The sequence below is a fragment of the Urocitellus parryii genome, chromosome 10 (genome assembly GCF_045843805.1).
Source record: "Urocitellus parryii isolate mUroPar1 chromosome 10, mUroPar1.hap1, whole genome shotgun sequence".
Classification (NCBI taxonomy): domain Eukaryota; kingdom Metazoa; phylum Chordata; class Mammalia; order Rodentia; family Sciuridae; genus Urocitellus; species Urocitellus parryii.
The window spans coordinates 108206865-108234547 of NC_135540.1; the positions used below are offsets into that span (position 1 = coordinate 108206865).

Below are 27683 nucleotides of genomic sequence, written 5' to 3' on the forward strand. Positions count from 1 at the left end.
AAGGGAGAAGAAAATTTTAGGAAGGAATCATAGTTAAGGGTCACAGAGGTATCTTTCTTAAATTTTAATTTGGTATATATGACAGCAAAATGCATTTTGATTCATTGTACACAACTGCAGCACAAATTTTTACTTCTCTGGCTGTACACGATGTAGCATCATACCCTATATGCAGTCTTACTTATATCTAGGGTAATGATGTCCATATAATTCCACCATCTTTCCTGCCCCCATGCACCCTCCCTACCCTCCCTCCCCTTTGCCAAAGTTCCTCCATTTTTCCATGTCCCCCAGCCCCCCGTCCCTGTTTTGGATTAGCATCAACTTATCAGAGAGAACATTTGGTCTTTGGATTTTGGGCATTGGTTTACTTCACTTAGCATGATATTCTCCAACTCCATCCATTTATGTGCAAATGCCATGATTTTATTCTCTTCTAATGCTGAATAATATCCCATTGTGTATATATACCACAGTTTCTTTATCCATTCATCTATTGAAGGGCATTTAGGTTGCTTCCACAGTTTAGCTATATATGAATTGAGCTGCTATGAACAGAGGTATCTTGTAGCATAAGAATCATGGGCTGGGGTTGTAACTCAGTGGTAGAGCACTTGCCTAACATATGTGAGGCACTGGGTTCGATTCTCAGCACCACATATATATAAATAAAATAAAGATTCATTGACAACTAAACAATATTAAAAAAAAAGAATCAAAGTGCCTACAGATCTGGTTACAAGGTCTGCTGATAACATGTAATTATTGATAGGGAGCAGTGAAGGAGAAAGTGTGGCCTCCAGCAAATCAGGGAACAATCTGAAGTGGGAGAGTAGAACACTGCTAGAGTTTAGCTGTAGAGGAATAAAGAGTGAAAATGGGGTTGTGGCTCAGTAGTAGAGCACTTACCTACCATGTGTGAGGCACTGGGTTTGATCCTCAGCACCACATAAAAATAAAATAAAAGGTATTGTGTTCACCTACAACTAAAAAATAAAAATATTTTTAAAAATTTTTAAAAATTAAAGTACTAAAACAAATTTGAAGACAGAATAGAGGAAGTTGGTCGAGACTATAGAGAAACAATAAGGAATGACACTAACAATACAGATGGACAGGTTACTATTACAAGGAAGTGACTTCCCTCTTAATCTAAGGTTGGAAAAAAATAGGTCAAGATTTGGATATTATAATATGAAGGAATTTGAGCCAGGCATGGTGGCTCATGCCTGTAATCCCAGCAACTCAGCAGGCTGAGGCAGAAGCATTGCAGTTCAAGGCCAGACTCAGCAATTTGTCAAAGCCCTAAGTAATTTAGCAGACCCTGTCTCAAAATAAAAGTGGTAAAGTGACTTTGGATTCAAACCCAAGTACCAAAAAAAAAAAAAAAAAGGAATTTGAGATACATAGATCATGTTCAATAGTTTCTACTTTCCCATATGTAAAAAAGCTAAGTGGAAATTGGTTGAGAATTTGTGAATGTAAGGAAGGAAGACAAGACTTGAACATTAAGGTAAGAAATTTTATTTTTCTTTAAATATAAAAGTAAAATTGTTGTAATCAATAATTTTATTTATTCTACACTAGAACAAAATTCAAATGAAGTCAATTTTACAAATGAATTCATGTCATTTTTCCCTATTTGGTATTCATTTGGGGATTTTAAAAAATAGCTGATTTTCCTAATAGCTAGATCAATAAACATATACTGACATTAGTATATCATATACTGACATTAGTTATATGAGGTGCTAAGGATATGAAAATGATGAAGATATGGTCCCACTGTAAAAAATGTATAGTCAAAAAATTGAAAACACAAACAATAATTTCATACAAGAGAGGTAAACAGAGCTACTATGGAAGCAGATGAGGGAGGCATTTACTCCTGGAGGAGTGGTCCTGCATCTTTTTGAAGGATGATCAGGTGAAGAGAGGAGGGACAGCACATCAGTCAGGGTGCCCATCCTTGGGCAGAGGAACGATGACAGGAGGCATGAGAGAGTGTAGAGTATGAAGGCAACTATACACTAAGTAACCACGATTCCTGCAAGTTTGCCTAACTTTGAACATTCACAAATGTTGGTCCATGCGAAATCAGACTAAGTTTCTTTCCTGGATATAGAATTTAAACTAGGAAGAGGATTGTCTTTTCTTGGGGCCTAAATACGCAATTAGAGGTTCTTATGTCTGCTTAGTTTTTTGTGCTGTGGGTAACTCTCACTGGTCAAAACATGGTACTCATAATCCCTTCTTCAGGAAAGTTTCCAGGTCTATTTTCCTCTTTTTTTTTTTTTTTTTTTTTTAAGAGAGGAGAGAGAGAGAGAGAGAGAGAGAGAGAGAGAGAGAGAGAGAGAGAGAAGAGAGAGAATTTTAATATTTTTTATGTTTTAGTTATCGGCAGACACAACATCTTTCTTTGTATGTGGTGCTGAGGATCGAACCCGGGCCGCACGCATGGCAGGCGAGCGCGCTACCGCTTGAGCCACATCCCCAGCCCTATTTTCCTCTTTAAGAGTTAAATATTAAACAGTTCTGCTACATCAGCATTGGAAGAAGCTGAGAAGGCGATGCCATTGACATTTAACAGTGATTCCACTGGGGTGGGAAATTGGTAAGGGGGAGTGAGGGAGGAAGATAAAGACAGGAAAATGTGGGCTTCTACTTCTTACTTTCTAAAACAAAAATAGAACAGGATGGGATTTTGAACAAATAGCTCATTTTGATTTTTAAGGTATTTTTCTAGTAAACACTAAAAATAATTTATAATATATAAGATATATAACCAATTTCCACTTAACTTTTTTCATATGGGAAAGTAGAAGCTATTGAGCATGAACTATGTATCTCAAATTCCTTTTTTTTTTTTTTTCTTGGTACTTGGGTTTGAATCCAAGATTACTTTACCACTGAGCCAAATTCCCAGTTCTTTTTATTTTGAGGCAGGGTCTTGCTAAATTACTTAGAGCTTTGACAAATTGCTGAGGTTGGCCTTGAACTGCAATCCTCCTGCCTCAGTCTGCTGAGTTGCTGGGATTACAGGTATAAACCCATGTCGGGCTCAAATAGTAATAGTATTGGACCATTGGACACAACAACAGCTAGGTTTTATGAGATGCTTTATATACCTTCACTCATTTAATTGTTATCTGTGGTTTGTGGTAGGTATTATGAATGTACTATGGTCCCCCCCCTTTTTACAAAATATTGACCCTGATGTGTGAAGTGACACAAGTTACACAGCTCCTAGTGACCCTGGTATTTGAAACAAGGCATGGGGCTCCATAGTCCACTCTGTCAAGTACTAAGGTTTATTGCCAGCTCCCATTACTTCTGATGAACACCAAATAGAATGTGGTTTAAATTCTATAAAGTGAATGTGAAGAACCACTACTTTATAAAATGCCACATATAAAGTTAATTAACATAGAAGGCCACTGGTGTTTTCATTCATTTCAAGAATCATGGAATTCCATGGATTTATGAGATAATCCTAAAATGCTAACAGTAGGTACTATCAACAACAAATTTATTATTAGTAATTTAAATTTTGCATACTGGTTTATATATTTTTTAAAAATTTTTCCACATTTTTATTGGTACATTATAGTTGTACATATACAATTATAGTTGTACATAACATTATAGTTGTTATTTTCTTGGAAATAACATAGTTTTAGTTCTTTTTTAATGGCTGAGTAAAACAACTTTCGTTTGTGTGTGTGTGTGTATATATATATATATACATTTTCTTTATCTATAGATCCGTTTGTTGATGGACTCCAAGGCTGGTTCCATAGTTTGGCTGTTGTGAACTATGCTGCTATAACCGTGGTATATATTATTACTGTAGTATGATGACTTTAATTCTTTTGGATAAATATAGAGGAATAGTATCACTCGGTTGTATGGTGGTTCCGGGCCTAATTTTTTGAGGAAGCTCCATACTGATTTCCATAGTTATTGTACTAATTTGCAGTCCCACAAACAATGTAAAAGTGTTATTTTTCCCTCCACATCTTCTGCAGTATTTATTAATACATTTATTTATGTAGGTACTGGGAATTTAACCCAGAAGCACTTTACCGTTTAACTATATCACCAGTCCTTTTAATTTTTATTTATATTTTATTTTATTTATTTTTTTAAAAATCTTTATTTTACTTATTCATTTTTATGTGGTGCTGAGGATCAAACCTAGGGCCTCAGACTTGTGAGGCGCGTGCTCTACCACTGAGCCATAAACCCAGCCCTTAATTTTTATTTTTGAGACAGGATCTCACTAAGTTGCTTAAAACCTTGATAAATTGCTGAGGCTGATCTCAGACTTGCAATCCTCCTACATCAGCCTCCTGAGTCACTGGGATTACAGGTATGCAGCACTGCACCTGGCTTTACTGTTTGTACTCTTGATGATTGTCATTCCGACTAGCATGAGATAAAATCTCAGTGTAGGCTTGATTTGCATTTCCCTAATCACTAATGATGAACAATATGGTAATTTTTAAAGGTCAGAAAATAGTGTCTGTCCCTTGAGCGTAGGCCTTATATATATTTTTTTTTATTTAAATCTTACTATTGTTTGGATTAAGTGTCCCCAAAGGTCTATGTGTTGAAGGATTGGTCCTCAGCCCATGGCACTATTGGGAAGTGGTAGAACCTTTGTATCTTCCTAGTGGGAGGAAGATACATCATTTGGAGTGCACCTTGAAGCAACTTCTTGTACCCTCGACCCTGTCTCTCTCTTTTTCTCTTTGCTTCCTGGCTGCCAGAAAGTGAGCAGTATCTTCTGTCATTTGTTCCTGCCATGCTGTGCTGCCTCACTTCAGGCCCAAAAGCAATGGGGCTGACCAAAAGCAATGGACTGAAACTTTCAAAATTATGTCCCTACATAAACACTTTTTAAAAAAATGTTTTGATTAGCTCAGACATTGTGTTAGATAACATAAACCTGACTAGCACAAATTAAATTTCTCATTGCCTGCCATATAAAAGACACCCAAATTTGTTAAATGAGTAATAATGTTATTTTCAAGACATTTCTATTATCTTGAAACAGACCTAGACCCTTATAAAGACTCCCAATTTAAAGGCAGTCTTAAGAAAATGAGGTTTCCTCATTTTCTAGAGTGTAATAAGGTTTAAATGTTTAATTTCTGCCGCGGTGTTGGTTGTTTCAAATGATCCTTACCCATAAAAATTAAGCATTTGTGAAAGACTGCATATTACAAATAAGAACCAAATTATCTGCCTAGAAATATTAATATGCTTCTTCCAAAAGCTTGCTAAGTTTAATAGCTCTATACTTTCACACTCAATTTTCTGAGAAATAACTTACTCTCCTAAACGAACTCTTTACATTTCATAGGAATATAAGCATATTTAAATCAACAATGCCTGGTTTTATAGCCTACCTTTATTTCTTTATAGCCTTATAATAATTATTCAAAGAACAATTTGAGAAGAATACATAAGCACTCTATATTCTTCTATATCACTAAACAAAAGTAAAGTCCATAGAGTATAGATGAAAAGAAAATCACCCAAGTCTCTTATGAAATACAATCATGAAGAAATATCTTAGAATGGACCTTAAATAATTGACTAGAATATTGCATTTCATTATTCAGTTTATGCGCAAATCATCTACAACAGATCTAGACTATGTCTAAAAGGACAAAAAAAAATAGTTATGCCAGGTCTCCCACTAGGCAATATGAATATCTAAAAAATAGTAAGATGTTATTAGAAGTTCTCAAGTGTGGCTTAATGACTTGATGATGTGGCATGCAAAAGCTCTAGCTAATTGTGAATGATCTGTAATGGTAGTCCTGATGGCTAACCTTTTCTTGCCATTACAAAGTACTAGGTACTATGCTTACTGTTTTATGATTACATTCAAAATCAAAGAAGGTGGGTATTTGGCAAGCTTATATAATTTCACCAAAGCTGCACAGTTACCAAGATTAGAAAGAACTTTTTAGAACTTAGAAAGTTAATTAAACACATATTATCAACTCTAAACTCATATTAAAAATCAGCAACTGGGGCTGGGGTTGTGGCTCAGTGGTAGAGTGCTTGCCTACCATGTGTGAGGCACTGGCTTCAATTCTCAGCACCACATATAAATGAATAAAACAAAGATTCATTGACAACTAAAAAAAGAATTAAATTTTAAAAAATCAGCAATTATTTATATATAAGAATATATATAAAAATAGATAATAAGTATTCTTTTCATTTGACAAATTTGGTTTTAACTGGATAATCTTATAATTTGTCAAAATGTGGACTTTGTTCCCTATAAAATCATTTCATCTCTTTATCCCTGGAATTTTTATAAGTAATCAAATATTAATGAATGATTCATAGAACTATTGTAAATGTTCTATGATTTTAAAATGCAAATTACAAACTTATATTATACTACTATTCCATTGTTTAACAGAATACATCAGGTTTTTATTTTTCTTTTTTTGGTGGGGGGCAGGGAAAAGGGATTGAACTCAGAGGCACACAATCACTTAGCCACATCCCAGCCCTATTTTTTCTTTTCTTCTTTTTTTTCTTTCTTTCTTTTTTTTGTTTGTATTTCATTTAGAGACAAGGTCTCACTGAGTTGCTTAATGCCTCGCAGTTGCTGAGGCTAGCTTTGAACTCGCCATCCTCCTGTCTCAGCCTCCCAAGCTGCTGAGATTACAGGCATGCGCTGTTGCTCCTGGCCTGGTTCTCTTTTAATTAAACACAAGTATAAGAAAAAAGTTGAACTAAATTTTCATTATTCCCATAATCTCATATCATCTTTTAAAGAAATGTTCCTTTTCTTGTTTTCTTGATAGATCTTTAAAACAAATGTTGTGAAAACCACTGAAGTCTAATAATAAACAATATTGAGAATTCTGCAGGTTTCAGCAAGCCTTCCCTCGCCTGCTCCTCTCTGGCTCATATAAGGTTGCAGACAAGACATGCATGTCTATATTGTTCCCTAAATACTAACTTATAATCTAAAAATAAAAACTCAGGAGCTGCATAGAAGATACCTCATGGTACCAAACTCACCTCAGCTGAGTTTAGTTACAGAGTTTCTACTTATTTTACAAATATTGAAAATGCAAGTCTCTAATAATATCCATGCTCCTGAATGGACTTCCTCCTATGGATACTGCTGCTACTGCGATGGGCTGCCTCCACTCTCTGCATAAAAAGGAACACTTTTCTTATTTCTCCAAAATTCCTTTCCTCCATAGGTAGCTCCTGTCTTCTCTTCACATCCCAACCTATTTTTCATATCCACTCAAGTTTACTCTTGTTTTTCATAATTCATCTTATTTCTAATCCTAAATTATGACATCTAATGTTAAAAAACAATTTGCTTGTTCTCCTTCTTATGGATTGAGGTCTCTTTCAATTTCACTGTGCACAAGTTATAGAAGTCCTGGATCTACAAAGGCTATTGTTTTCTTTCCAACACCTGACTTAAAGTTCACTGTAGGATTTTAAGAAATATTCATAGAAAACAATAACAACCACACAGAAAAAAAAAAAAGGTACTGGTCATGCCTAGGAGGGAAAAAAATCAACACATTTCTAAATGATATAAAGATGTACATATATTCTTCAGTGAAGCTCCAGTTACACTTACCTACTGTAAACTTTAGTGATTAAATTGTTGATCTGTTTGTCGATTTTGTATTTTCGGTAATCTTCCAATCCATCCTTAATTGCGATAATTGTAAGGACCACCACCAGAGGCAGCATGGTAATTTCCTTTTGGAAGGCTTCTACCAAAGGCACCCAGTTCAGGACGACTAAGAACAGGAAGTACAAATTGGCAGCCCTGCAACCCAAATACGCGGAGGAAAGTGTCAAGGAAGTACTATTTTCTCTATTTTAAAAGTTAAAAAAAAAAAAAATAGAAGAAATTCAGAGTCAGCATGCTTTTAACTCTTTAGCCTTTTGTATAAACAAATAGATTCAAACAAGGGCCAAAATAAGTGGGAAAACCTGAGGGTTTTTGTCTTCTCTTTGAGGGTAACCCTTCTATTTATTTGTAAGCTATTCAAAACCTAATTATTCAGAAACTTCTTCACTTTCTCTGTTTTATATTTAAATATTACTCTGCTAGTTCCTCATTTTAAGTTTAAAAGAAAGCCAAAATCTCACTCTTGCATAGCCCCTTGAATTTTTACCACATATTTTCTCGTTGACCATGAAATGACTCAAAAGAACTCTACCCATATTTTTTCTTTTTCTTCTGTGACTTTGATTATTTCTAAGTGGACCATATCCAGCTCTACAGGGAACTTTTCAAATTTCTGATTTGTTTTCAATTAAACACACGAGATTACAAACACCCATAATACTTAAAGCCAGTAATTCAACAAATTCACATCTGCACTTCAAACACAACCACTGTTGAATAAATGCATATGAAGTATATATAGAATGAAATATGGGAATAAAGTATGTTGAATGAATCATAAATGTTAAGAACCTCTACACTCACAATAGCACTTCAAATACATTTACAAAAAAAAAAAATTCCAGCCAAGCTTCTTTTTACAACTGTTTTTCCTTTTATTGTTAATCTTTCTGTCATCATAGCTCAATATGTTCCCATCAACTTTTTCTTCCTTTCATTGAATTTCTCACATCTAATCCACCATAACTATAATAGGTTAGAGTAAAAGTCCCACGTTGTTCTAAGTTCAGGTTGCCATGATAACTCACCAGGCTATATACATCAGCTTCCTAAATGAACTCTCTGCCTAAGTCCCTCCATCTATACATCAAACTGAAATATAGGCATGAGAATGTTACTCTGCTCAGAAATGTGCCTGCAGTTTTTGGACTCACCTCTTTATCCTGACATCAAGGCCCTTCTGGTGGATTAGACTTATATTTCCAACACTATTTCTTAATGCTCCCCAGAATAGATCCTATGTGTTATCAGAGAAGACCACTTCCAAGGCTAGAATGTCTCAGGGACCCTCAGAAGTAGGTCAAATGCCACTTTGCCTTTCATTGCTCCAGCTGGTATTATGATTCTCTGTGAGGTTCCCATTCTACATGATGGCACTGGATAACACTCATCACATCCCCCATATCTTTTCTTCATTTGTATATAATTCTTGTGTCCCTGGCTAATCTGAAAACTCCACAAGGAAAGGAGCAATGCTTTTACCTGCACTTCCTTTGGTGCCTAAATTCAGAAGCTCTTCCTTAAATGTATATTAAACTAAATTATGTCACTGCTTCAGAGAGCAACATCGTACACCGCATTTGCTTCAGGACTCTATTTCCCCATGTTACGAAGTAAGAAAAATGTGAAATGAAAATGGAGTATGGTTTAATGGAAAGAACACTAAAGCAAGAGAGAGAAGATGACAAGGCTGTAGCCGTTGGTCAGCTATTTATCACTAGCAGGACACTGGCTACCCCACAAAGAGTTGCCTAATTCTATAATAATTTTAGAATAACAGCACCTTCTCCGGTAAAGAGAGGCATCTTACAAACTGTAAAGTGCTATGTGAATGTGAGGAGCCATCATGCCAACAGCAGACTTGAACCCAAATTTCCAAGGAGGATGTCACAAGCCTTAGGCTTAAATAACACACAGTGTGGTGAAAATGAAAATAAAAAATGTGTCAACTAAAATGAACAGCATTCTAAGCTTTTTGTTCTTTTTTTCTCAAAAAGAAAACAGTACCTGTGAAACTGTTCAAATAAATTTCTTGGCACAAAATTCAGAAGTGTGTACTTTGTCGTTCGTATTCGGTTATTCACGTAGGTTCCAGAGAACTTTTCATACTCATCCTTGAAGGGCCAGAGATGGGGAATAACGACCCGGTGCTTTCCTGCCAGTTTGGGGGTCTGGGAGGACTTGGCCCCACAAACAAGTAGCGAGGAATAGTTGTACGACCTTTCGTCATCATCTCTGTTTCGGCGACCCATCAGCTGCTGCCAGTGGTATCTGGCCCATTGGAAAACCTCAGTCATGTCCAGGATGCAGTGAGATCCAGGTTGGGTAGGTGATCTGGCAACAAACAAACAAAACACACATCCAATAAGCTTATGGGAAGTCTTTTTTTGGTGGGGTGGTAACCGGGGCTTGAACTCAGGGGGACTTGACCACTGAGCCACATCCCCAGCCCTATTTTGTATTTTATTTAGAGTCAGGGTCTCACTGAGTTGCTTAGCACCTCGCTTTTGCTGAGGCTGGCTTTGAATTCTCATCCTCCTGTCTCAGCTTCCTGAACACCTAGGATTACAGGCATGTGCCACCATGCCTGGTTGGAAGTCTTAAAGGAGAGCAAACTTTTAAACTTTTTCTATCCCAAATAAATACATGTCCAATATTTCAACATATAATTTGAGAAAATAGACCACATCTTTGGAGCTTTATTTTAAACAAGTCTTTATTTTAAAAAAGCACACACCGTCTGCCTTATAGACCAATCATCTGATCACCTAAGCAACAAAAGATAGCATCTAAAAGACCATTCTTTATAACTTGAAGCAAACACTTTGGCCTTAACGTGTGCTCATGGTAAGTCTTGACACTTCTTGTCAGTTTTTTCATCTATAAAATGAGAATAATGCCATGTATTTCAAGAAAATGCCACAAGGATTAAAAGAACAATATGTAAATCGCCCAGCCTAAAGCCTGATGGTGAGTGAGCAGTCAATAAAATCCATTCTGTGTAGATTACCACAATGGTGACGAAGTTTTCCTATGCACATCCTTTTGTCCATCAGGAGATGAATTCTTTCCCTACCTGTTGAAAATTGTTTCTATCCCCTGGCCACGATCTTTGCTTTGTCTAAAGAAAGACTAACACACAGGCCACAAGCAGGGGCTTGAAAAGTGCTTGCTCAACAGGACTTGATCTTTCTCACTGCCCTTGGGAACCCTTTTGCCACTTCCATGAGCCTGGCCTGCCTGGACTAGCCTGCTGGAGAAGAATACACAGCTCATTTACCACCATTACTCCTGCCAATATGTGGGTGAGCCACTGGCTTCCAGCAGACCACCAGCACATGAATGTGCCCAGCTGACACACCGGGAACACAGATGAGCTGTTCCAGCTGAGCTCAACCTAAACTGCCAATCCACCAAATCTTGAGTCACTAAATGCTATATCACCAAAATTTGGGATGGTGTATTATAAAACAAAATCTAACTGATCCATAGTCCCTTCCTTATTTTCAAGTTTTCCTTATTTTCCAGGAAATTTAGCTCCATCTAGAAGCTCTTTAGCCAGAAAAAAAAAAAAAAAAGTGAAGGGAAGCTAACATTTATGAACATAGGACACTATATTCCAAGCACTTTGCAAAGTCCTTTACATATATTATCTTACCTAATATTTGGGCCAATCCTGTGCCACAGGTAGCTAAGGTTGATTCAACCACATCTTTCTGATTCAAAAGTTTTGACCATTAATATGTTTCATTCATCTGTGTATCTATAGAGTGTCTGGCACTTAGCACATGTCCCTAAAAGTTCATCTAGCAGATAATGAGCACATCATAAAAGTATGTGCAGGGCAAGGTCCAGGGCTTTGGTTTCCATCTTTGCTTTACCAATGCCATTGCATTTACTTATCTTGGATTGAAATTCATCTCTGGAGATTTTTTTTTAATATTTATTTTTTAGTTCTCGGCAGACACAACATCTTTGTTGGTATGTGGTGCTGAGGATCGAACCCGGGCCGCACGCATGCCAGGCGAGCGCGCTACCGCTTGAGCCACATTCCCAGCCCTGGAGATTCTTATTTAGTAAATCTGTGGATATGTCCTGAGCATTTGAATTAACAAAACTTTACAGGTGAATCTGATTTAGGTGTCCACAGACTTCACCTAGAGAAAATCTAGGTTATGTGCTCCACGCCACACTACATTAGGAATACAGACTTAGCTCCCATTCTCCAGCAGCCCAGGATCTAGGTGAGGTGATGGCCTGGAAATGCCAAAATGCAATCCCAGGTGCAAAACAGAACTGAAGGCACTGAAGTAGTTTGGAAAAATTATTTAAACTTGCTTCCTTCATAAGCTTCATTCTTAGTTTATAACTAAGTATTCTTTTCCCTAAAGTTTTATACCAACCAGGAATTAATAGTTTCCCCCATAGGGCATTAAAATTACATCCAGCTTTCATGGATCTGATACACTAAATCATTACCTAGCAGCTACGGGAGATTTAATCCAAGTATTTCAGTGATTCTAGTGAATCAATATTTTTTAAATCCATTCTTGTTAGTATACCTTTTTATTATACATTGGGCCTGAAGCAATCCAAGAGATTAGAGTTATCTTTATCCTTGCATTTACAGAAAAAAAAACTGAATCATAACCTTTCAAACATCCACCAGATCTTTAAAAACTGCATGAATTGGAAGCAAAATAATAAAAATAAAGAAGTATAGAAAGTCATTTTTAATGGCAAAAGACAACAGTCTCTGAGTGCTTGTAATTGTATCTGAATATTTAACCCACAATATGTGCCCCTGCTAGAAAGTTAGTCTTAGACAGCTGTATCATCAAATCAGTCTTATCAATCTTAAACAAATGATAGGACCGAGAAGAAAAAGTTCTATCCCCATCATATCTCTGTCCTTTGGAGTTTATCCTCAAAAATTCTTTTACATAGAGAACTAAATCATTGACCACTGACTGGCCAAATTAATGCTCATTATCTTTTCAATATAATTTGTAAAATGCTGACTGACCTCTGAAATATATTTGAAAAACCTGTTTTTCACTTCAGTATATAAAAATAGTGTAGTCCTTTGGCTATAACTTGTAATGACAACTTGAGTTATTACAGTAGTTCAGAACATATCAAAAAATCCCCCCTGGCATAGAGATATAAGATAATGTCATTAAATTAATCAACATGTAGCAGAGGAAAGTAGTTGATATAAACATTAAGTGCTTTTCATGCATTTCACACCATACTCACTAGGTGATCATTATGACAAAAGTTATGATTTTTACAAGATTGAGGTTAGCATAATTTGCTATTATTTCTGGAAACTTTAGAGGACAGTTTTCATTTGAAAGTAAATTCTTATTAAGACATAAGGATATGTATCCCTCTAGTGTCCACGGTCTCATACAACAATCTAAATTCTACTTGGCTCTGTAGATTTCAGAACATGATTTTTTGAGATTGCAAACATAAGATTAATTAAATATAGGAAGAGTTAACTTCTGGTAATTTCTGGTGTGTATGACTAATAACCTCACACTTACAAAAATACTGACTCACAGAGACAATTAGCTTCTCATTCCACAGACCCAGACAAGGACCACATTTTTCCTTAAGTCATTTGATTTCCAAGAAATAATTTCATGATGCCTGAAAAACATTTAATTGCTGAACTATTTCTAGGTCTGCTTTCCTCTGAGCCTTTTCAATGTCCTTAAAATTAGGTGACCTTTCCTTCCTCCTTTTCATTCTCAAGGAATTTTAGAGGAAACAGAATTGGGGCTGGCTCACTCTCCCACCCCCAGCATCTCAGCATCTCCTTCAGCTGCCAATAGTCCTTTTCCTACCCTCCACGGCTGGCCCAACAGCTCAGCCTCTTGTAAGAACTCTTTCTCATCAGCACTGCTGCTCATTCTTGAAAAGTGATAATTGGATCAGAGGATGAATTGAAGCAAAACAGAGAATTTGTGCTTTCATGGGACTGGGAAGAAAAAATCTGGTTTGAAGGTAATTAACAAATAATGAGAGTCTTCCCAAATTTCCAGTTTAATTAAATCCTTTTATATTGGGCAGAAATACAAGGGTCTACGTAGCTACCCTAAATCAGTGGCTTTCAACCTACACTATATACACACTTGTAACTAAAACAAAGATTCTGCAAAACAGTTCTGACCCTTACCATTTGCCATGCATACAAATATTTTCTGTTCTTTCTGCCCCGTATTCATAAGATACATGGGATTGGTTTCAAGGTCCACTAACATTTTTCTCTATATACTTTGTATGCCACTAATTGCATCTGGTACCCCATTGAAGTGAAAGTGTACTAGGAAGTGGACAGATCCATGTTTCCAGCCCCAACAGGTGCAGAAAACAGACACTTATGGTCAAAAGGCACCAAAAGACACCAGCAAGCTTCCCAGGTACAAGCAAGGCCTGTACCTTTCCCACCAGAGCCTGGAGCACTTGGTCTTTTCTTCTTTCTCCATCTAACCAGCAAAGTTAAAAGTATTCGAGTACTGAGAAAAGGATCTCTTATTAATATTGTTTCATGTAAATATTCAGGAAAGTTTCTTTAAGAAAAAGAAAAGCAAACCAGAGTAAGATATACCTCCTTAAGAATCATTAAGACTCCTGTTATTTTAAAGTTTAGACTTGGGAAATTATGTAATCTAGAGTGCACAAATATGTAATTCTATACAATGATGTATTTGGTCAGGGTGTTGGTAAAAATGTTGTTTTAATTTTTTTAAGTGTAGAGAGAACCAACATGTTAAAATGGACATAAATTCACAAAAAATACTGGCAATTAGCTTCTCTTAAAAGAAAAATCAACAGAATACTGGGCACAATTTTGACATGGTAACAAATGACAGAGACTCTTTCCTATGGCCTCTGATTGTAATTCTAAATTTCATAGTTATGCATTTTAATTGAGGGAATGAGTACTTTACTTTTTTTTAGGTTGTAGATGGACACAAAACCTTTATTTTGTTTATTCATTTATTTATTTATTTATTTATTTTTGCTTTTCATTCATCTTTTTTATATATATTTTAATTGATTTAAAAAAATAAATGACAGTGGAATGCATTACAATTCTTATTACATGTATACAGCACAATTTTTTCATATCTCTGGTTGTATATAAAGTATGTTGACACCAATTCGTGTCTTCATACATGTTCTTTGGATGATGATAAGGCTGTACTGTTGAGTCACAACTCCAGCCCCTATTTTACTCATTTTTAATTTTTTTTTTTTATTTTGGCCAAGTGCAGTGGCACATACCTATAATCCTAGCAGTTCAGGAGGCTGAGGCAGGAGGATCACAAGTTTAAAGCCAGCCTCAGCAACTTAGCAAGGCCCTGTCTCTAAATAAAATACAAAACAGGGCTAGGGATATGGCCCCAAGCATCCCTGGTACCAAAACAAAAAAAATTGATTTTGATTGACATATAAATTATTATACATACTTAAAGGATACAGTATGATGTTTTGATACAGGTATATTAATCAAGTCGGGCTAAATAGCATATCTTTCACTTCATACATTTATGATTTCTTTGTGGTGAGAACATTCAAAATCCCTTCTTTTGGCTATTCTGAAATATTCAATACAAAATTGTTAAGCATAGTCACTCTTCAGAGCAAAAGCACATCAGAACTCATTCCACCCTCTCTACCTGTAACTTTGTATCTACTTAACCACTCTCTCCCACTTTAGCCAGACTGGGGTAACTGCTCTTCTACTCTCTTCTATGAAATCAGCTTCTTTATATTCCACACATGCATAAGATCAGGCTCACCCCATTTGGACACATCAAATTCCTCCTGTTCTATAGATCCAGGCTCAAATATTAGCTGTACCACTTGTTAGTTATAATTACCAACTAGCTATGACTGATATAATTAGCCTCTGAACTTCATCTGCTGAGGAATAAAATGAGACCATACTTGGAGACAGAATACGCTGGAGGTGAACAATTTTCCTTCTATTCTTTGCTCTCCTCTTCAGCATTTCTCAAGCCATAGATAAATAAAGAGTGGAGCCCTGTACCTTGGACTGAGGTACAAACTTTAAAAATTTTGCTTTCAATTTAAATGCAGTTGTTCAAGTCTAAGTAAACACTCAGTTTAATGTACCTATTAATACCTGAGAAGTAACTACCATTAGGTAGAAAAATAATCACAAAAGACAGCAAAGACATGACATGACCTTTGTACCCAGTCTCATCCTCCACCATTCTCTCCAAAACTCATTCCAACTATGTTCATGAACAAATGTATCCATTCCATTCATTCTGTTTCCCAAGTTCCCTTCATTACAAATTCCCTTGGGGCCCCTGTGAATCATAGTATCTCAGGCCTTTTCTCTAGGGATTCTGATTCACAGGATCTAGAGCAGGACCCATGAACATGTAATTTAATTAGTACCCCAATGTCTTATCAGGGATGTTGCAAGCACAGCCTGTAATTCTTCAAATGCTACTCTCTCTTTCCAGAAGGCTGGTCAACCATATCCACTTGCCACATTAGCCTCAGTTCATCTTCTAGACTATTTTTAGTTTAACCTTGAAGTAAGGGAAACTGGGAAGGGTCCACACAGGAGACACCATGGTGTATTCTCTGCTCTGCCTCATTACAACCCTGAGCATGGCTCAGCCACTGCCCTAGGCACACTGTCGCAGGTAGTTTTGTTCTTCAAAGTCAGGAAACAGGCAATTCTTCTTCATGTGTCTATTAATTGGTCAAAGTTAGATGATCAACAAATGTCTGTTAATCATTGAATTTTTATAGAAAAGGGGTAATGTGGGAAAAGGAAATAAAAACACCCCAGTTTTTCTTTCATGCCTGGCTTTCACTCTCTTAGAAGTAGGAATACAGGATCTAAATCTGAGAAGTAATAATCACTTTGGACTTAGGATTGCATCATTCTGCAATTATTAAAAAAAAAAAGGAACTTTCTTCTCCTGACCTGAAAGATTATTTAAGAACAGCACTGTTTTCTCTGCTAGTGGATTTATAAGATCAGTAAGCTGTGTAGTAGAGATTAAGAGCCAGGACACTGGGGCTAGATGCCAATGTCAATTCCTGGCACCTCCATTTACTAGCTAACCTTGCTCAAAGGCTTGTTGTAAAGACCAAGTGAATTAATATACCTAAATCCCTGAGAACAATGTGCAATCCATAATGAGTGCTAAGTAAAAGTTAAGTACTATCGAAATCATCTGAAAAATGTTCTCTCAGCTGCAATATTTATTTATAAGTATTAACTGAGAATTTGTGCATACTTGATACAACTATACTCAAATACTAAACTATGTTTAATTTCTTAGACTCTCCCATTCAACCACCTGGGCAAACTCATGTTGTAGTAACTGCTCTTCAGTGAACTGGAGAGGCTTCCAGGGACCCAACTAGCTAAGCACAGAATGCCCTTCTCTTCTCTGTCAGCTGTTCCCAGGAGCACATCTAGCAACCTGGAATAAAAAAGCTCTAAAGAACAACTTAACGTGAAGCACTTTTAAGATTTATTTTTCAAGAACATAATTCATAATTCTAAAATTTAGACAAAGTCCTAAAAAGCTGACTTGTTACCATTTTCTGCTAATAAACCAAATGATCCCATGCTTTATTGACCATCAGGTCAATAAAACTCTGCCACTGATAAAGAGTTTTGCCTTGAGAATTAATAGAAGCAGGTTTCAAAGTCATACAGAGAACCAATGACTAAAATGCAGTGATGACTACTTAAAACCCAAAGAGTGCTGTAGAACCAGGTGCTCTTATCCCAAGTAAACTGCTGTCATTAAAGGTAGTAAGGGAGAAAACAAAAAGAGGGAGTGAGAAGACATAATATTTTACTGAAAAAAAAGCTACCTTTTATTTATTACCCAATTTCATTTTTAGGTTGAAAACAAACTATATGCAAATTTGGATTACCAATAAACTTGCTGCTGATTAATGATGGAAAAACACCATTAAAGATTAACTGTTCAAAAAGACCCACGTGTTCCTGGGCTGAGTTTGGTAACTTGAAGTTCAACATAACCCAGAAATGCAGAATCAGAATGCCTTTTATTGGATATCTTGCTTTAGTTTGTTGATGTTAGCATTTTATTACCATGATATTATATAGAATTTAAATAACTACTAATATCTCATAGTTGCTAAAGACCAAGATACTCAAGAAATGCGAGAGAGAGAGAGAGAGAGAGAGAGAGAGAGAGAGAGAGAGAGAGAGAAGGTATGTGATTAATAAAAATCAAATGTTATGTACATCCAATTTACAATACAGTTTCACGGCAAGGCAACAATAAGGTAGAAAAAAAATATTTCATTGAAAGCAATAATTTATCACCAACATACAAATACCTATGTGTACTACTAAAATATAAATTTGCAAACTTGTTTATAATTGTCACAAAAATTTTAGATCAATTTCACTTATGAATATTGACTCAAAAACAAAATTTAGCAAATTGAATACAACTCAAAAAACAGATGCTGGGATATTTATGAATTGGGACGGGGGGGAGGGCGGGGGGGGGGGTTCCAATGGAGACCTCATTCCTACTGCTAAAGGGTACTGAATTAAGCCAACAACCTGAAAGAGACTGAAAGTGGATTCTTCCTACAGCCTCTTGATGAGAAAATTTAAGTCTTTGAGAAGCTGAGCAAAAGAACTCAGTCACACTGTGACCAGACTTCTGACCACAGAACTTGCACCAATTAGTAGTTTCAAGCTACTGAATTTGTGGTAATTTGTTATGCAACAATAGAAACTGATACAGAAGGTTCAGAGGTAGATCTACATATAAATGGAAATACAATATATGGCAAAAGTGAGATTTCAATCAAAAGGGAAAATGGTAATTTGTTTAATTAACAATTGATATAGTCATTTACCTTGGAAGTAAGAAAGCTAAATTTCTATTTTATGGCACATTTAATAAACTCCAGAGAAATTAGCGACTTAAATGTAAAAATTATAGTAAAATTACTAGAAGAAAATTTAGAATAATATTTTTATTATTGTTAGCTGGGCCAAACTTATTTTAAGAGGAATTTTATAAAGGACATATAATTTAGCTATCAATCATGTATCTATCTTTCTATCACAGCAAAAGTCATAATAATCAAGAGACAATGGCAGCACATAATAAATAGCAAAATTTTAATATTCCTTATATATAAAGTATTCAAAGATAATCGAAAAATAAAGAACCCAATAAACTGGAGCAGAGAATATGAATAAGTAATTTTCAAAAGAGGATATCCACAGAGCAAATGAATTTAAAGACATTGAATCTCATTAGTTAACTAGAAGCTTGCAAATTAAAATTATCATGAAGGTGCTGCTTTTATTAATTTGACTGACAAAAATTAAAATGAACAATTATAGCCAGGGCTGGTATAGAGAGAAACAAACCCTCTATCAATAGAAATGTGAATTGCTATGTTTTCCCAAAGAAATTTGACAATATGTAATGAATTGAAAGTACATATAACTATTAGCATAATAATTTAACTTTATTTTCTATAAGCGTGGACATATGTACAATATATGTTGTAGCTTTTCTTTTTTGTAGTATCAACAATGAAACCATGAAAATATTAAAGTCCTTTAATTGGAGAATAGTTGACCATGTTGCATATATCCACATTAGGGAAATATTATACATCTATTAAAGAGGGCATATTGCCATCCACTGACCTAAACTGATAACTATTAGAAATCATAAGGTAAAAAGTAAATGACAGAGAGTTTTAAATAGAATGAGTTAATTTTCATGACACTGAATGATAAAATGACCAAAATGACTGATCTGGTTCAAAGACTGTGAGAATGACAACTTGGACAGGTCACAGTTTAAGTTACCACCTAACCAGGGAACAAAATTTGCCAAGATAGAAACAAGACCTATGATTCTCATGAGTGAATGTTGATCTCAACATCTCCATCCTGATGGAGATAAAAACATTTAGTAATTTTGTCAGTTGTGGGAAATGTCCTCATTCCTGCCAGGTCAGAATAGCCCTGGGACACGGGCCTCTTCTTTGTCTGGAAAAGGGGACACATCGGCACCCAAAGGCCAACTGGTTGCCAGTCAAGGAATTTCTCATTGCACTGCACTTTCATATGCTTTATTTTTATTTCTTATTGCCTTGTTGGGTCTAGAGCTGGCCTGATTTTAGCTTGCTTCACTCAATAACACAAACTGCCTAGGTGTGTGTACATTTCCATACCCTTGGGAGAGCAGGGAGCAGGCAGCTGTAAGAGCACGGGTATGTAACAGGTCACACCAGGCTATGAATATCTGTTACCTCATGGTGAGAATAAAAAAGTAATAAAAGCAGATCGTTAGCTTTTCTTTCCTTTGGCACAATGTACATGTGTTAATTTGTAATTCTTAATAACTAAGTTAAGGGGCAGGGGCTATACATCAGTTGGTAGAGTGCATGCCTCACATGCACAAAGCCCTGAGTTCAATCCCCAGCATCGCAAAAAAAAAAAAAAAAAAAAAAAAAAAAAACCTAAGTTAAAGTTGTTTTTTTTTTTTTGAAGGAAGAAGTTATAATTGATAGCTATGAAATAATCAACAGCTCTCCTAAAGTAGGTCTGCCTGATGCTGGATATTAATTTTTCATCCAATATTCTATTCACTCATTTATAAAAGCTGAGAAAGCTATAATTAAAATTCTACAATCTATAAACTACCAATTTTAGGCATAAAATCAGTTAAGCATTGCTTAGTAAACAAGTACCAATGCTTCTACGATGATCAGTGTTTACAAAACTTTCTACGTGCCATCTGATTTCATCTTTACAACTTGGTGTAACATTTGATTCCCATTTTTCAAAGGAAGAAATAAAAGGTCCAAAAGGTTTTATAACTTTCTCAAAGCATACAATTGATTCCAAATCATATCTTTCTAATTATACAATGCTAACTAAATATAAAATTTAATAGAACCAAATATCATTCAAGTCTAGATTATTTTCAATTATAGTACATATTTTCTAGAAGATATTAAGAATAAAACCACTCACTAGTAAAATGTACCCAAATTATAGTACAATATAAGTTCCTTACAGTACATAAATCGCTTCAAAGAAGACTTATTTCTCAAACACTGTTTCCCTTAATGAATGCTTAATGAGAACTTCGAAGCAGGGCAGATTACCAAAGGTAAATACAGCATAATGAATTCTCTGAGGCCCAGTTAGTATTTAAAAATTTCTGAGGTCATCACCAGCCAACAAACAACTTAAAAAATACACATGAGCTTACTTATCTAAGTAAAAAACATTCATATGTACAGTCATTTCAAGATTTTCTATTTTGTGTCTTTCAGACTTAACGTGCATCAGAATCTCTGGAACCTTACTCCTTCAGTTTCTGATTTAGCAGGTGTGGGACGAAGCTCAAGAACCCACCTATTTAACATGTTTTCAGGCAGTGCTGATGCTTTTGGTCCTGGGAGCACATTTTGATAAACATGTCTCTAAGATAAGTAGCTTTATTTCAAAATATAAAGTTGTATTTAAAGTGAACAGTTTATTAGATATCACTCGTATTGTTGGGAAGCCTAACTCTTTTGAATATATAAATGAAGGCTATGACCAACAGCTTAACAGCTGATACAAGCAGACCATCATGTCCAAGGTTGGAATAAACTACAAGGGAAAGTCCAGTTTGAAATCTTTTTGTAGATTTAATACAGGTACAAGTCTCAACCAACATTCACAAAATCTCAGCAAAGAAAAACAAAATCCTGACCTAGACAAACTTATTACCTTCTCAACCAACATGAAAGAACACTGACAAAATTTCATTTCTTATATGCTCAAAACCTTGGGAGACAGGGAAGTTACTTATCAAGGTCAATAAGAAGTATAGAGAAATTCATAGCAACTCATTTCTGAGTACAGGATAGAAACTCTTTCATAGCAAATTTGTGAAAGTCTCCTTGACTGACCATCAGAGATGAGCCTTGATAAAACTTGGATTTTCTCTGATCGTGTCATCAGTGACTCACCTGACCAACATTCTTTTTAAGAGACTTTATTACTTCAGAGAGACTGATTCTTTATCTGACCAGCAAGGACAATGTCTCACTGATGGTTTGATAGCTTCATTAGTTTCTTTTCTATGTCAGGTGCCAACGTAGCTTATTTGGATGACTCCTCTAATAAGGAATATCCTGTTAGCTACAAAAGATTTTTTTCTTCACCTCACATAAGCTTTGGAAAATAAGATGTCTAAACAGTATATGTGATATACTTACTATGGGTTTTGGTGATGACAAGGGCCAGTTTATTTTATGGGAAACCATGGGTCTTAAATAATCAAGTTATATATTCCTCAGTATTCTCCATTGGATGGGATGAATCAAATTTGCAAATAAAGTCACCCTGGAGTTCTGAGTGCTATTTAATATTTTCAGTTAATTGAACTTCTTGGATTAAACACCAATAGGTTTGTATATTTTATATTTTTGATATATACAAGAGGCTAGGAAAGGGTAATATATTACCCAAAACGTGAATTAAGGTAGTTACTTTGATAACTACTTTAACTGGTGATTATTATCATGAGAGGAAGTGTTATGTAAGGTTGTAAAAAGCTAAGTCATACTTTTACCACTGATGAAATATTTGTTATAGTTTTGTCATTTTTAAGGGTCCTAACTGGAAAAAGGTCAACTCAATTCAATGCATCTTTAGAAAAGAATGCTTAGAGTTGGGTGTGTTGGCACACAATTGTAATCCCAGCAGCTCCAGAGGCTGAGGCAGGAGATCATGAGTTCAAAGCCAGCCTCAGCAACCTAGCAAAGCCCCAAGCAACTCAGTGAGACCTTGTCTCTAAGTAAAATATTAAAAAGGGCTGGAGATGTGGCTCAGTAGTTAAGGGGCCCTGGGTTCAATACCGTGCCAAAAAAGAAAGAATGCTTAGACCAAGTTCATTTCATTCCTAATTCATTCCACAAACATGACCTGAAAAACTTAACCATTTGCCAGATCCTATAGTTGATGTTCGCTAGATAAAAAGAAAAGATACTTTTCAATATCACAGAAACAGCCTCAGACTGAAGGAAGGAACCCTCCACAGCCATAAATGAGATGCTTTATATAATTTCTGAAGAAGAATCAAATTAGTATTTTCACTTACAACATGTTTATTTTGAGAGAGAGCAGAGGAATCAAATATGACTGTGGCATCTAGATGCATTGTTTTATACTAGGAAAGTTTTCTCTTACTATTTCCATACATAAATAGCTCATTCAATTCCCCCTTATGTGAGAATAAAGCTTTTATAAAAAATGCATATATAATATAGCTAAATACACCATATATTTCATGATAGATATCATAAATTATATAATAATATTATATATAAATATATATGATATAAATATTCCTCAACTTACAGTGGGGTTATGTCTGCATAAACCCATCACAAGTTTAAAACACTGAGGTTGAAAATGAATTTAATACACCTAACGTACTGAAAATCATAGCTTGGTTTAGCCTACCTTAACTGTGCTCAATAGGTTTATACTAGCCTATAGTTGGACAGGTTCATCTAATTCAGAACCTATTTTATAATAAAGTGTTGGATATCAGGTTAGTTAGCTTTGCAACACTGACCAAAATACCCAACAAGAACAATGTAGGGGGAGGGAAAAATTGGTTTTGGCTCACAGTGACAGAGGTTTAGTTTGGTCATCCAGTCCACTGCTCTGAGCCTAAGGTGAGGCAGAACATCATGGTGAAAGGGCATGGCAGAGAAACACTGATCCATGTCTGGCAATCAGAAAGCAGAGAGAGAGAGGCAGGGAGATGCTGAAGGGAAGGTGAACTCTTACAGGACAAGCCCTTAGTGACCCACCTTGTCCAGCCATCCCTGCCTTATTACGTTACCACCCAGTCAGCTCATTCAAACTTGGATGGACTCATTAAGTCACACCTCTCATAATCCAGTCATTTCACCTCTGAACAGTCCTCTCATTAATTCAGGCACTTGGGGGAGACACCTCATATCCAAACCTTAACAGATAACCTTGTGTAATTTATTGAATACCTGCATCCAAGAAAGGCTGGCCATCCAGAACACTGTGCAGTATTGGTTGTTAACTTTCATGACTTTCATGTGGCTGACTGGGAGCCGCTGCTCACTACTACTGTTTACTGATGACCCAGCATCACAAGGGAGGATTATATCACATATCTATAGCCCAGGGAAAGATTTAAAGTTCAAAATTTGAAGAACAGTACAGTTTCTACTGAATGATTAATGCTTTTTGCACCATCAAAAGGTAAAAAAAAAAAAAATCATGAAGTTGAACTCTTTGAAGTTAGGAACTGTCTGTGTATTTACACTTATGAATTATATACATATTTATATATACAGTCTTTGGATGGCTTATTCCAATACTGAGAATATTAATGTGTCTCTTTCAATGTATCTCATATTTTGAGGGAACCACATCTCTAAATGAATCACCTTTTGTGGATGTCTATGCTCCAAATTGACTTAAGGCAGTAAAAAGGCAAATAAATGTGTCTCTGTGTAACTGGTAAATTAAAAACAAACAAGAAACAACAACAACAACAAAAAAAACTCAGCTATACTTATGACTGAGTTCCTAGTTACCTTAATCTATTCTTAATTGAAAATAAACATTTATTAAAATATTGATGATAGCAATCTTTACCACTATGTTTTGACCTTGTAATACTAGACAGTCCTAAAATAATATATTATGAAAATGATAGAATTGTTTTTTATATTTGGTTATTCAATATTAACAAGATACTATTAATTCAACACAACTAAGATCATAACAATATCTACCACTTACAGAGATATGCCAAGTTCTTGCTGGGAATAAATATATATTAACTTTAGTCTTTGTCGAAAAGGATGTTCTGTTTGCTCACTTACTGATGAGAAAACCGAGGCCCACAGTGCTTGAGAAATGCACCTAACTTTCTTCCTACAGATGACTTTGTTTTTACTTTATCGAAGAAGCCAAGTCATCAAAAGAAAGCTTGAACAAGTGCCCTCACCCAGCCTTCCCCAGTGTAGATCTCTTCTCAGAAACTGCCAAGGAGGCAGCCCATGTCTAGAGAGCTACACATCAAACTGAGCTCCCCATTCTCTCCCCAAACCTGCTCCCTTCAGGTTAGTCCTGTCAGTTGATGGCAGCTCCACCCTTCTAGATGCTCAGCCCCAAAGCCTTTGAGCCCTCCTTGGGTCCTTCTTCCTCTCATGACCCCCATCCAATCAGCAATTCTCTTGGCTCTCCCTCAAATATACACTAAGAAGCTAACCGCTTCCTCAGCATCACCCTAGTTGGCTGCTGTTGGCCTTGTCCTGTTAAAACCAAAAGTTAGACCCTGACATTTTCCCAATCAAACTCTCTCAGGGTTTCCACATTAATTGTAGTAACAGCCTCCAGTTGTTTATGACCTTCCTCCCATGATTCTCCTTCCCTGCTTTATTTCTCATACAGCTTTCCTATCATTTCTTAACAATAGATGATTAACTTTTGTGTTTTAGCTTTTGTCTGTCTCCCTCCTTCAACTGAATAGGAATTTCTGTGTTGTTTTTTTCTCCCACTGATACTGCCTCTGGCTAGAGCAGTATCAGGCATGCAGTAGACTTTTGATGAATATTTGCCGGATGAGCATATGAATGAAAGAGTAAAATAACATCCCTCATAAATGCAATAGAGACTGTTACTTTTAACAATCTTGGACACACTGGCTCTAGATATGACACAACTCACTTAGGCATTTCCTGGTATCTCACCACAGCTTTCATTAAGTATGCTAATGTTATTTTAGTTCACACGAAGGTCTAGAGCATGCAACCCTAAAAGGGACACTAATCAGCCTCCACCACATGAAGACATAAAAGAGGAAATAAAACAAGTAGAACCTCTTTTTAAAAATAGCTGAGGTAAGTAAATTTAGTTGTTCTAAAACTCTCGGGGAGGTAGTTCTTCTCAGTAACATAGTTTTTCTACAGCTTAAAGATGCTTATCCCTTTAAGTACCAAAACAATTTTATCTGGAATGGAAATCGTTATACAACATGTCTCAATTTTCCTGTTCTTGCTGTAGCACTTTAAATAAATTTAAATTTTGAGAATTTAGCATGAGTCCTCTGAGCACCAGAGCAGTTCCACCAGTGATGACTTCAGGATCTTCCAAAGAATGGCCAGAGGCTTCTCCTCAGTAGTTGAAAACCTCCTTGTTTTGAATGCACATATATGGTTTGACAGGCTTTTTCCTCCAAATATCTGTTCAAATATCTGCTTTCAAAAATATTTAACTCTTACTTCCAACTCCCACAGAGAGGTTAATAAATGTAAATAAAATGACTTACATGACCTCAATGGTCTTCCGGGTGTAGAAGATAAAAATTCAGCAAGATTGACTTAGTGAAATCATTTTCACTGTTCAGAGACCTCTTATCCTTCGATCTGTTTAATAAATAAGCATTGAAAGGCTACCATGTGCCAGTCAGGCCCTTTTCCAGGCACTGAAACCAAAGTGATACAAAGTTCCTGTATTGACTCCATGATTCTTGCCCTACATGAGCACATGGTAAAGGGATCCGCCCTGAGCTGACTCATGGGGTTCCCTCATTACCTGAAATACTTCAGAGATTAATTGCCATGGCATAAACATTGCTGTGTGTGTAGCCAGGTTTTAGGCAGAACACAGAAAGAGCTTAAGATACTACCCAATGAAGAAACAGGTAACATCCGAAACCAAGCCAGCACACGGATAAGTGCTAATTTCCAAAACTAGAGTCAAATATATTTTTAAATAGTAGAACACAAATTTCTTGGTGTGCTATGTATGTTTACTATAGCTCAGTGTGGTAAGCACTGTGTGTGTGTGTGTGTGTGTGTGTGTGTGTGTAAAACATGGTAAACACACTGGATTGTAGTTATAAAGACAGTTTTTGAAAGATTATTAGGAAGACAGAGGAAAATGAGTTGAAATTTTTTAATATCAGCATCGCCTACAAGACCATCTTGCTCACTATTTCAACCAGTAACTGAACAATGTTTGGCACATAGCAGGCATACCAGGAATATTGTTAAATGAATTAATTAATGTCAATCAGGTTCTTGGTGGTATACCATGCACCTTGGGAATGAATCCTCTTCAAATATCACAAATATTGAGAATAAAGGATAATCAATTTACAACCAGTATTGTTGAATGAATGAGTAGGGTCCTCTGCTAAGGTCTATTTGGTCAACTTCATCTTGATCCTTTCAATGACCTAAAGCCACCTCACCTTTGCCAGAGATGACAATTATATTTGCCCTTAGACTGTTGATGACTAAGGTTATACTAAACCAATGGTCCTCAAGTGAAACTAGTTTGGGCAATATCTGGAGATACTTTTGATTATGGGTGCAACAGATGAGATATGCTGCTAAATTTTAGACTCTGCAAAAAAAAATCCCTCACAATAAAGAATTATCTAGCCCCAAATGTCAAAAATGCTGCTGTTGAGATACCCTGGGTTAGAGCAAGTCATTCCATTTTTTTAAGAGACAGGTGGGTCTTGAGTTCCAATGAGACTTATAACCTTCAGTTTCCCCCATCAGGAAAATACAATAATAGTATCCACATTGTAGGGTTGTTGTGAGGAGTTCATGATAATTTATGTAAGGTATCAGACATATAATAGACCCCCAAATCTAGCTAGTCTACTATTACAAGTGCACTTATTAATTGTTTGAGTATAAGATTTCTGCAAATCCTCAGTGAGAAAAGTGAAGCAGGAGGCATCACAATACTAGACCTTAAATTATACTACAGAGCTGTAGTAACAGAAACCGCATGGTGTTAGCACCAAAACAGACATGAAGGTCAACAGTACAGAAGACACAGGGACAAGCCCACATAAATACAGTTATCTCACACTAGACA

The 27683-nt window shown here is 36.0% G+C and overlaps 1 protein-coding gene across 1 annotated transcript in view; it reads right to left on the minus strand.

Moving 5' to 3' along the window:
- Atp10d (ATPase phospholipid transporting 10D (putative)) overlaps positions 1-27683 on the minus strand; it is a 104535-nt gene that overhangs the window by 64960 nt on the left and 11892 nt on the right. Inside the window, exons 2-3 of the mRNA XM_026386600.2 lie at positions 9710-10036; positions 7643-7837 (exon numbers count right to left, since the gene is read on the minus strand). Coding sequence (XP_026242385.2) covers positions 7643-7837; positions 9710-9999 — 485 coding nt within the window. The 5' untranslated portion in view covers positions 10000-10036. The remainder of the gene's footprint in view (positions 1-7642; positions 7838-9709; positions 10037-27683) is intronic.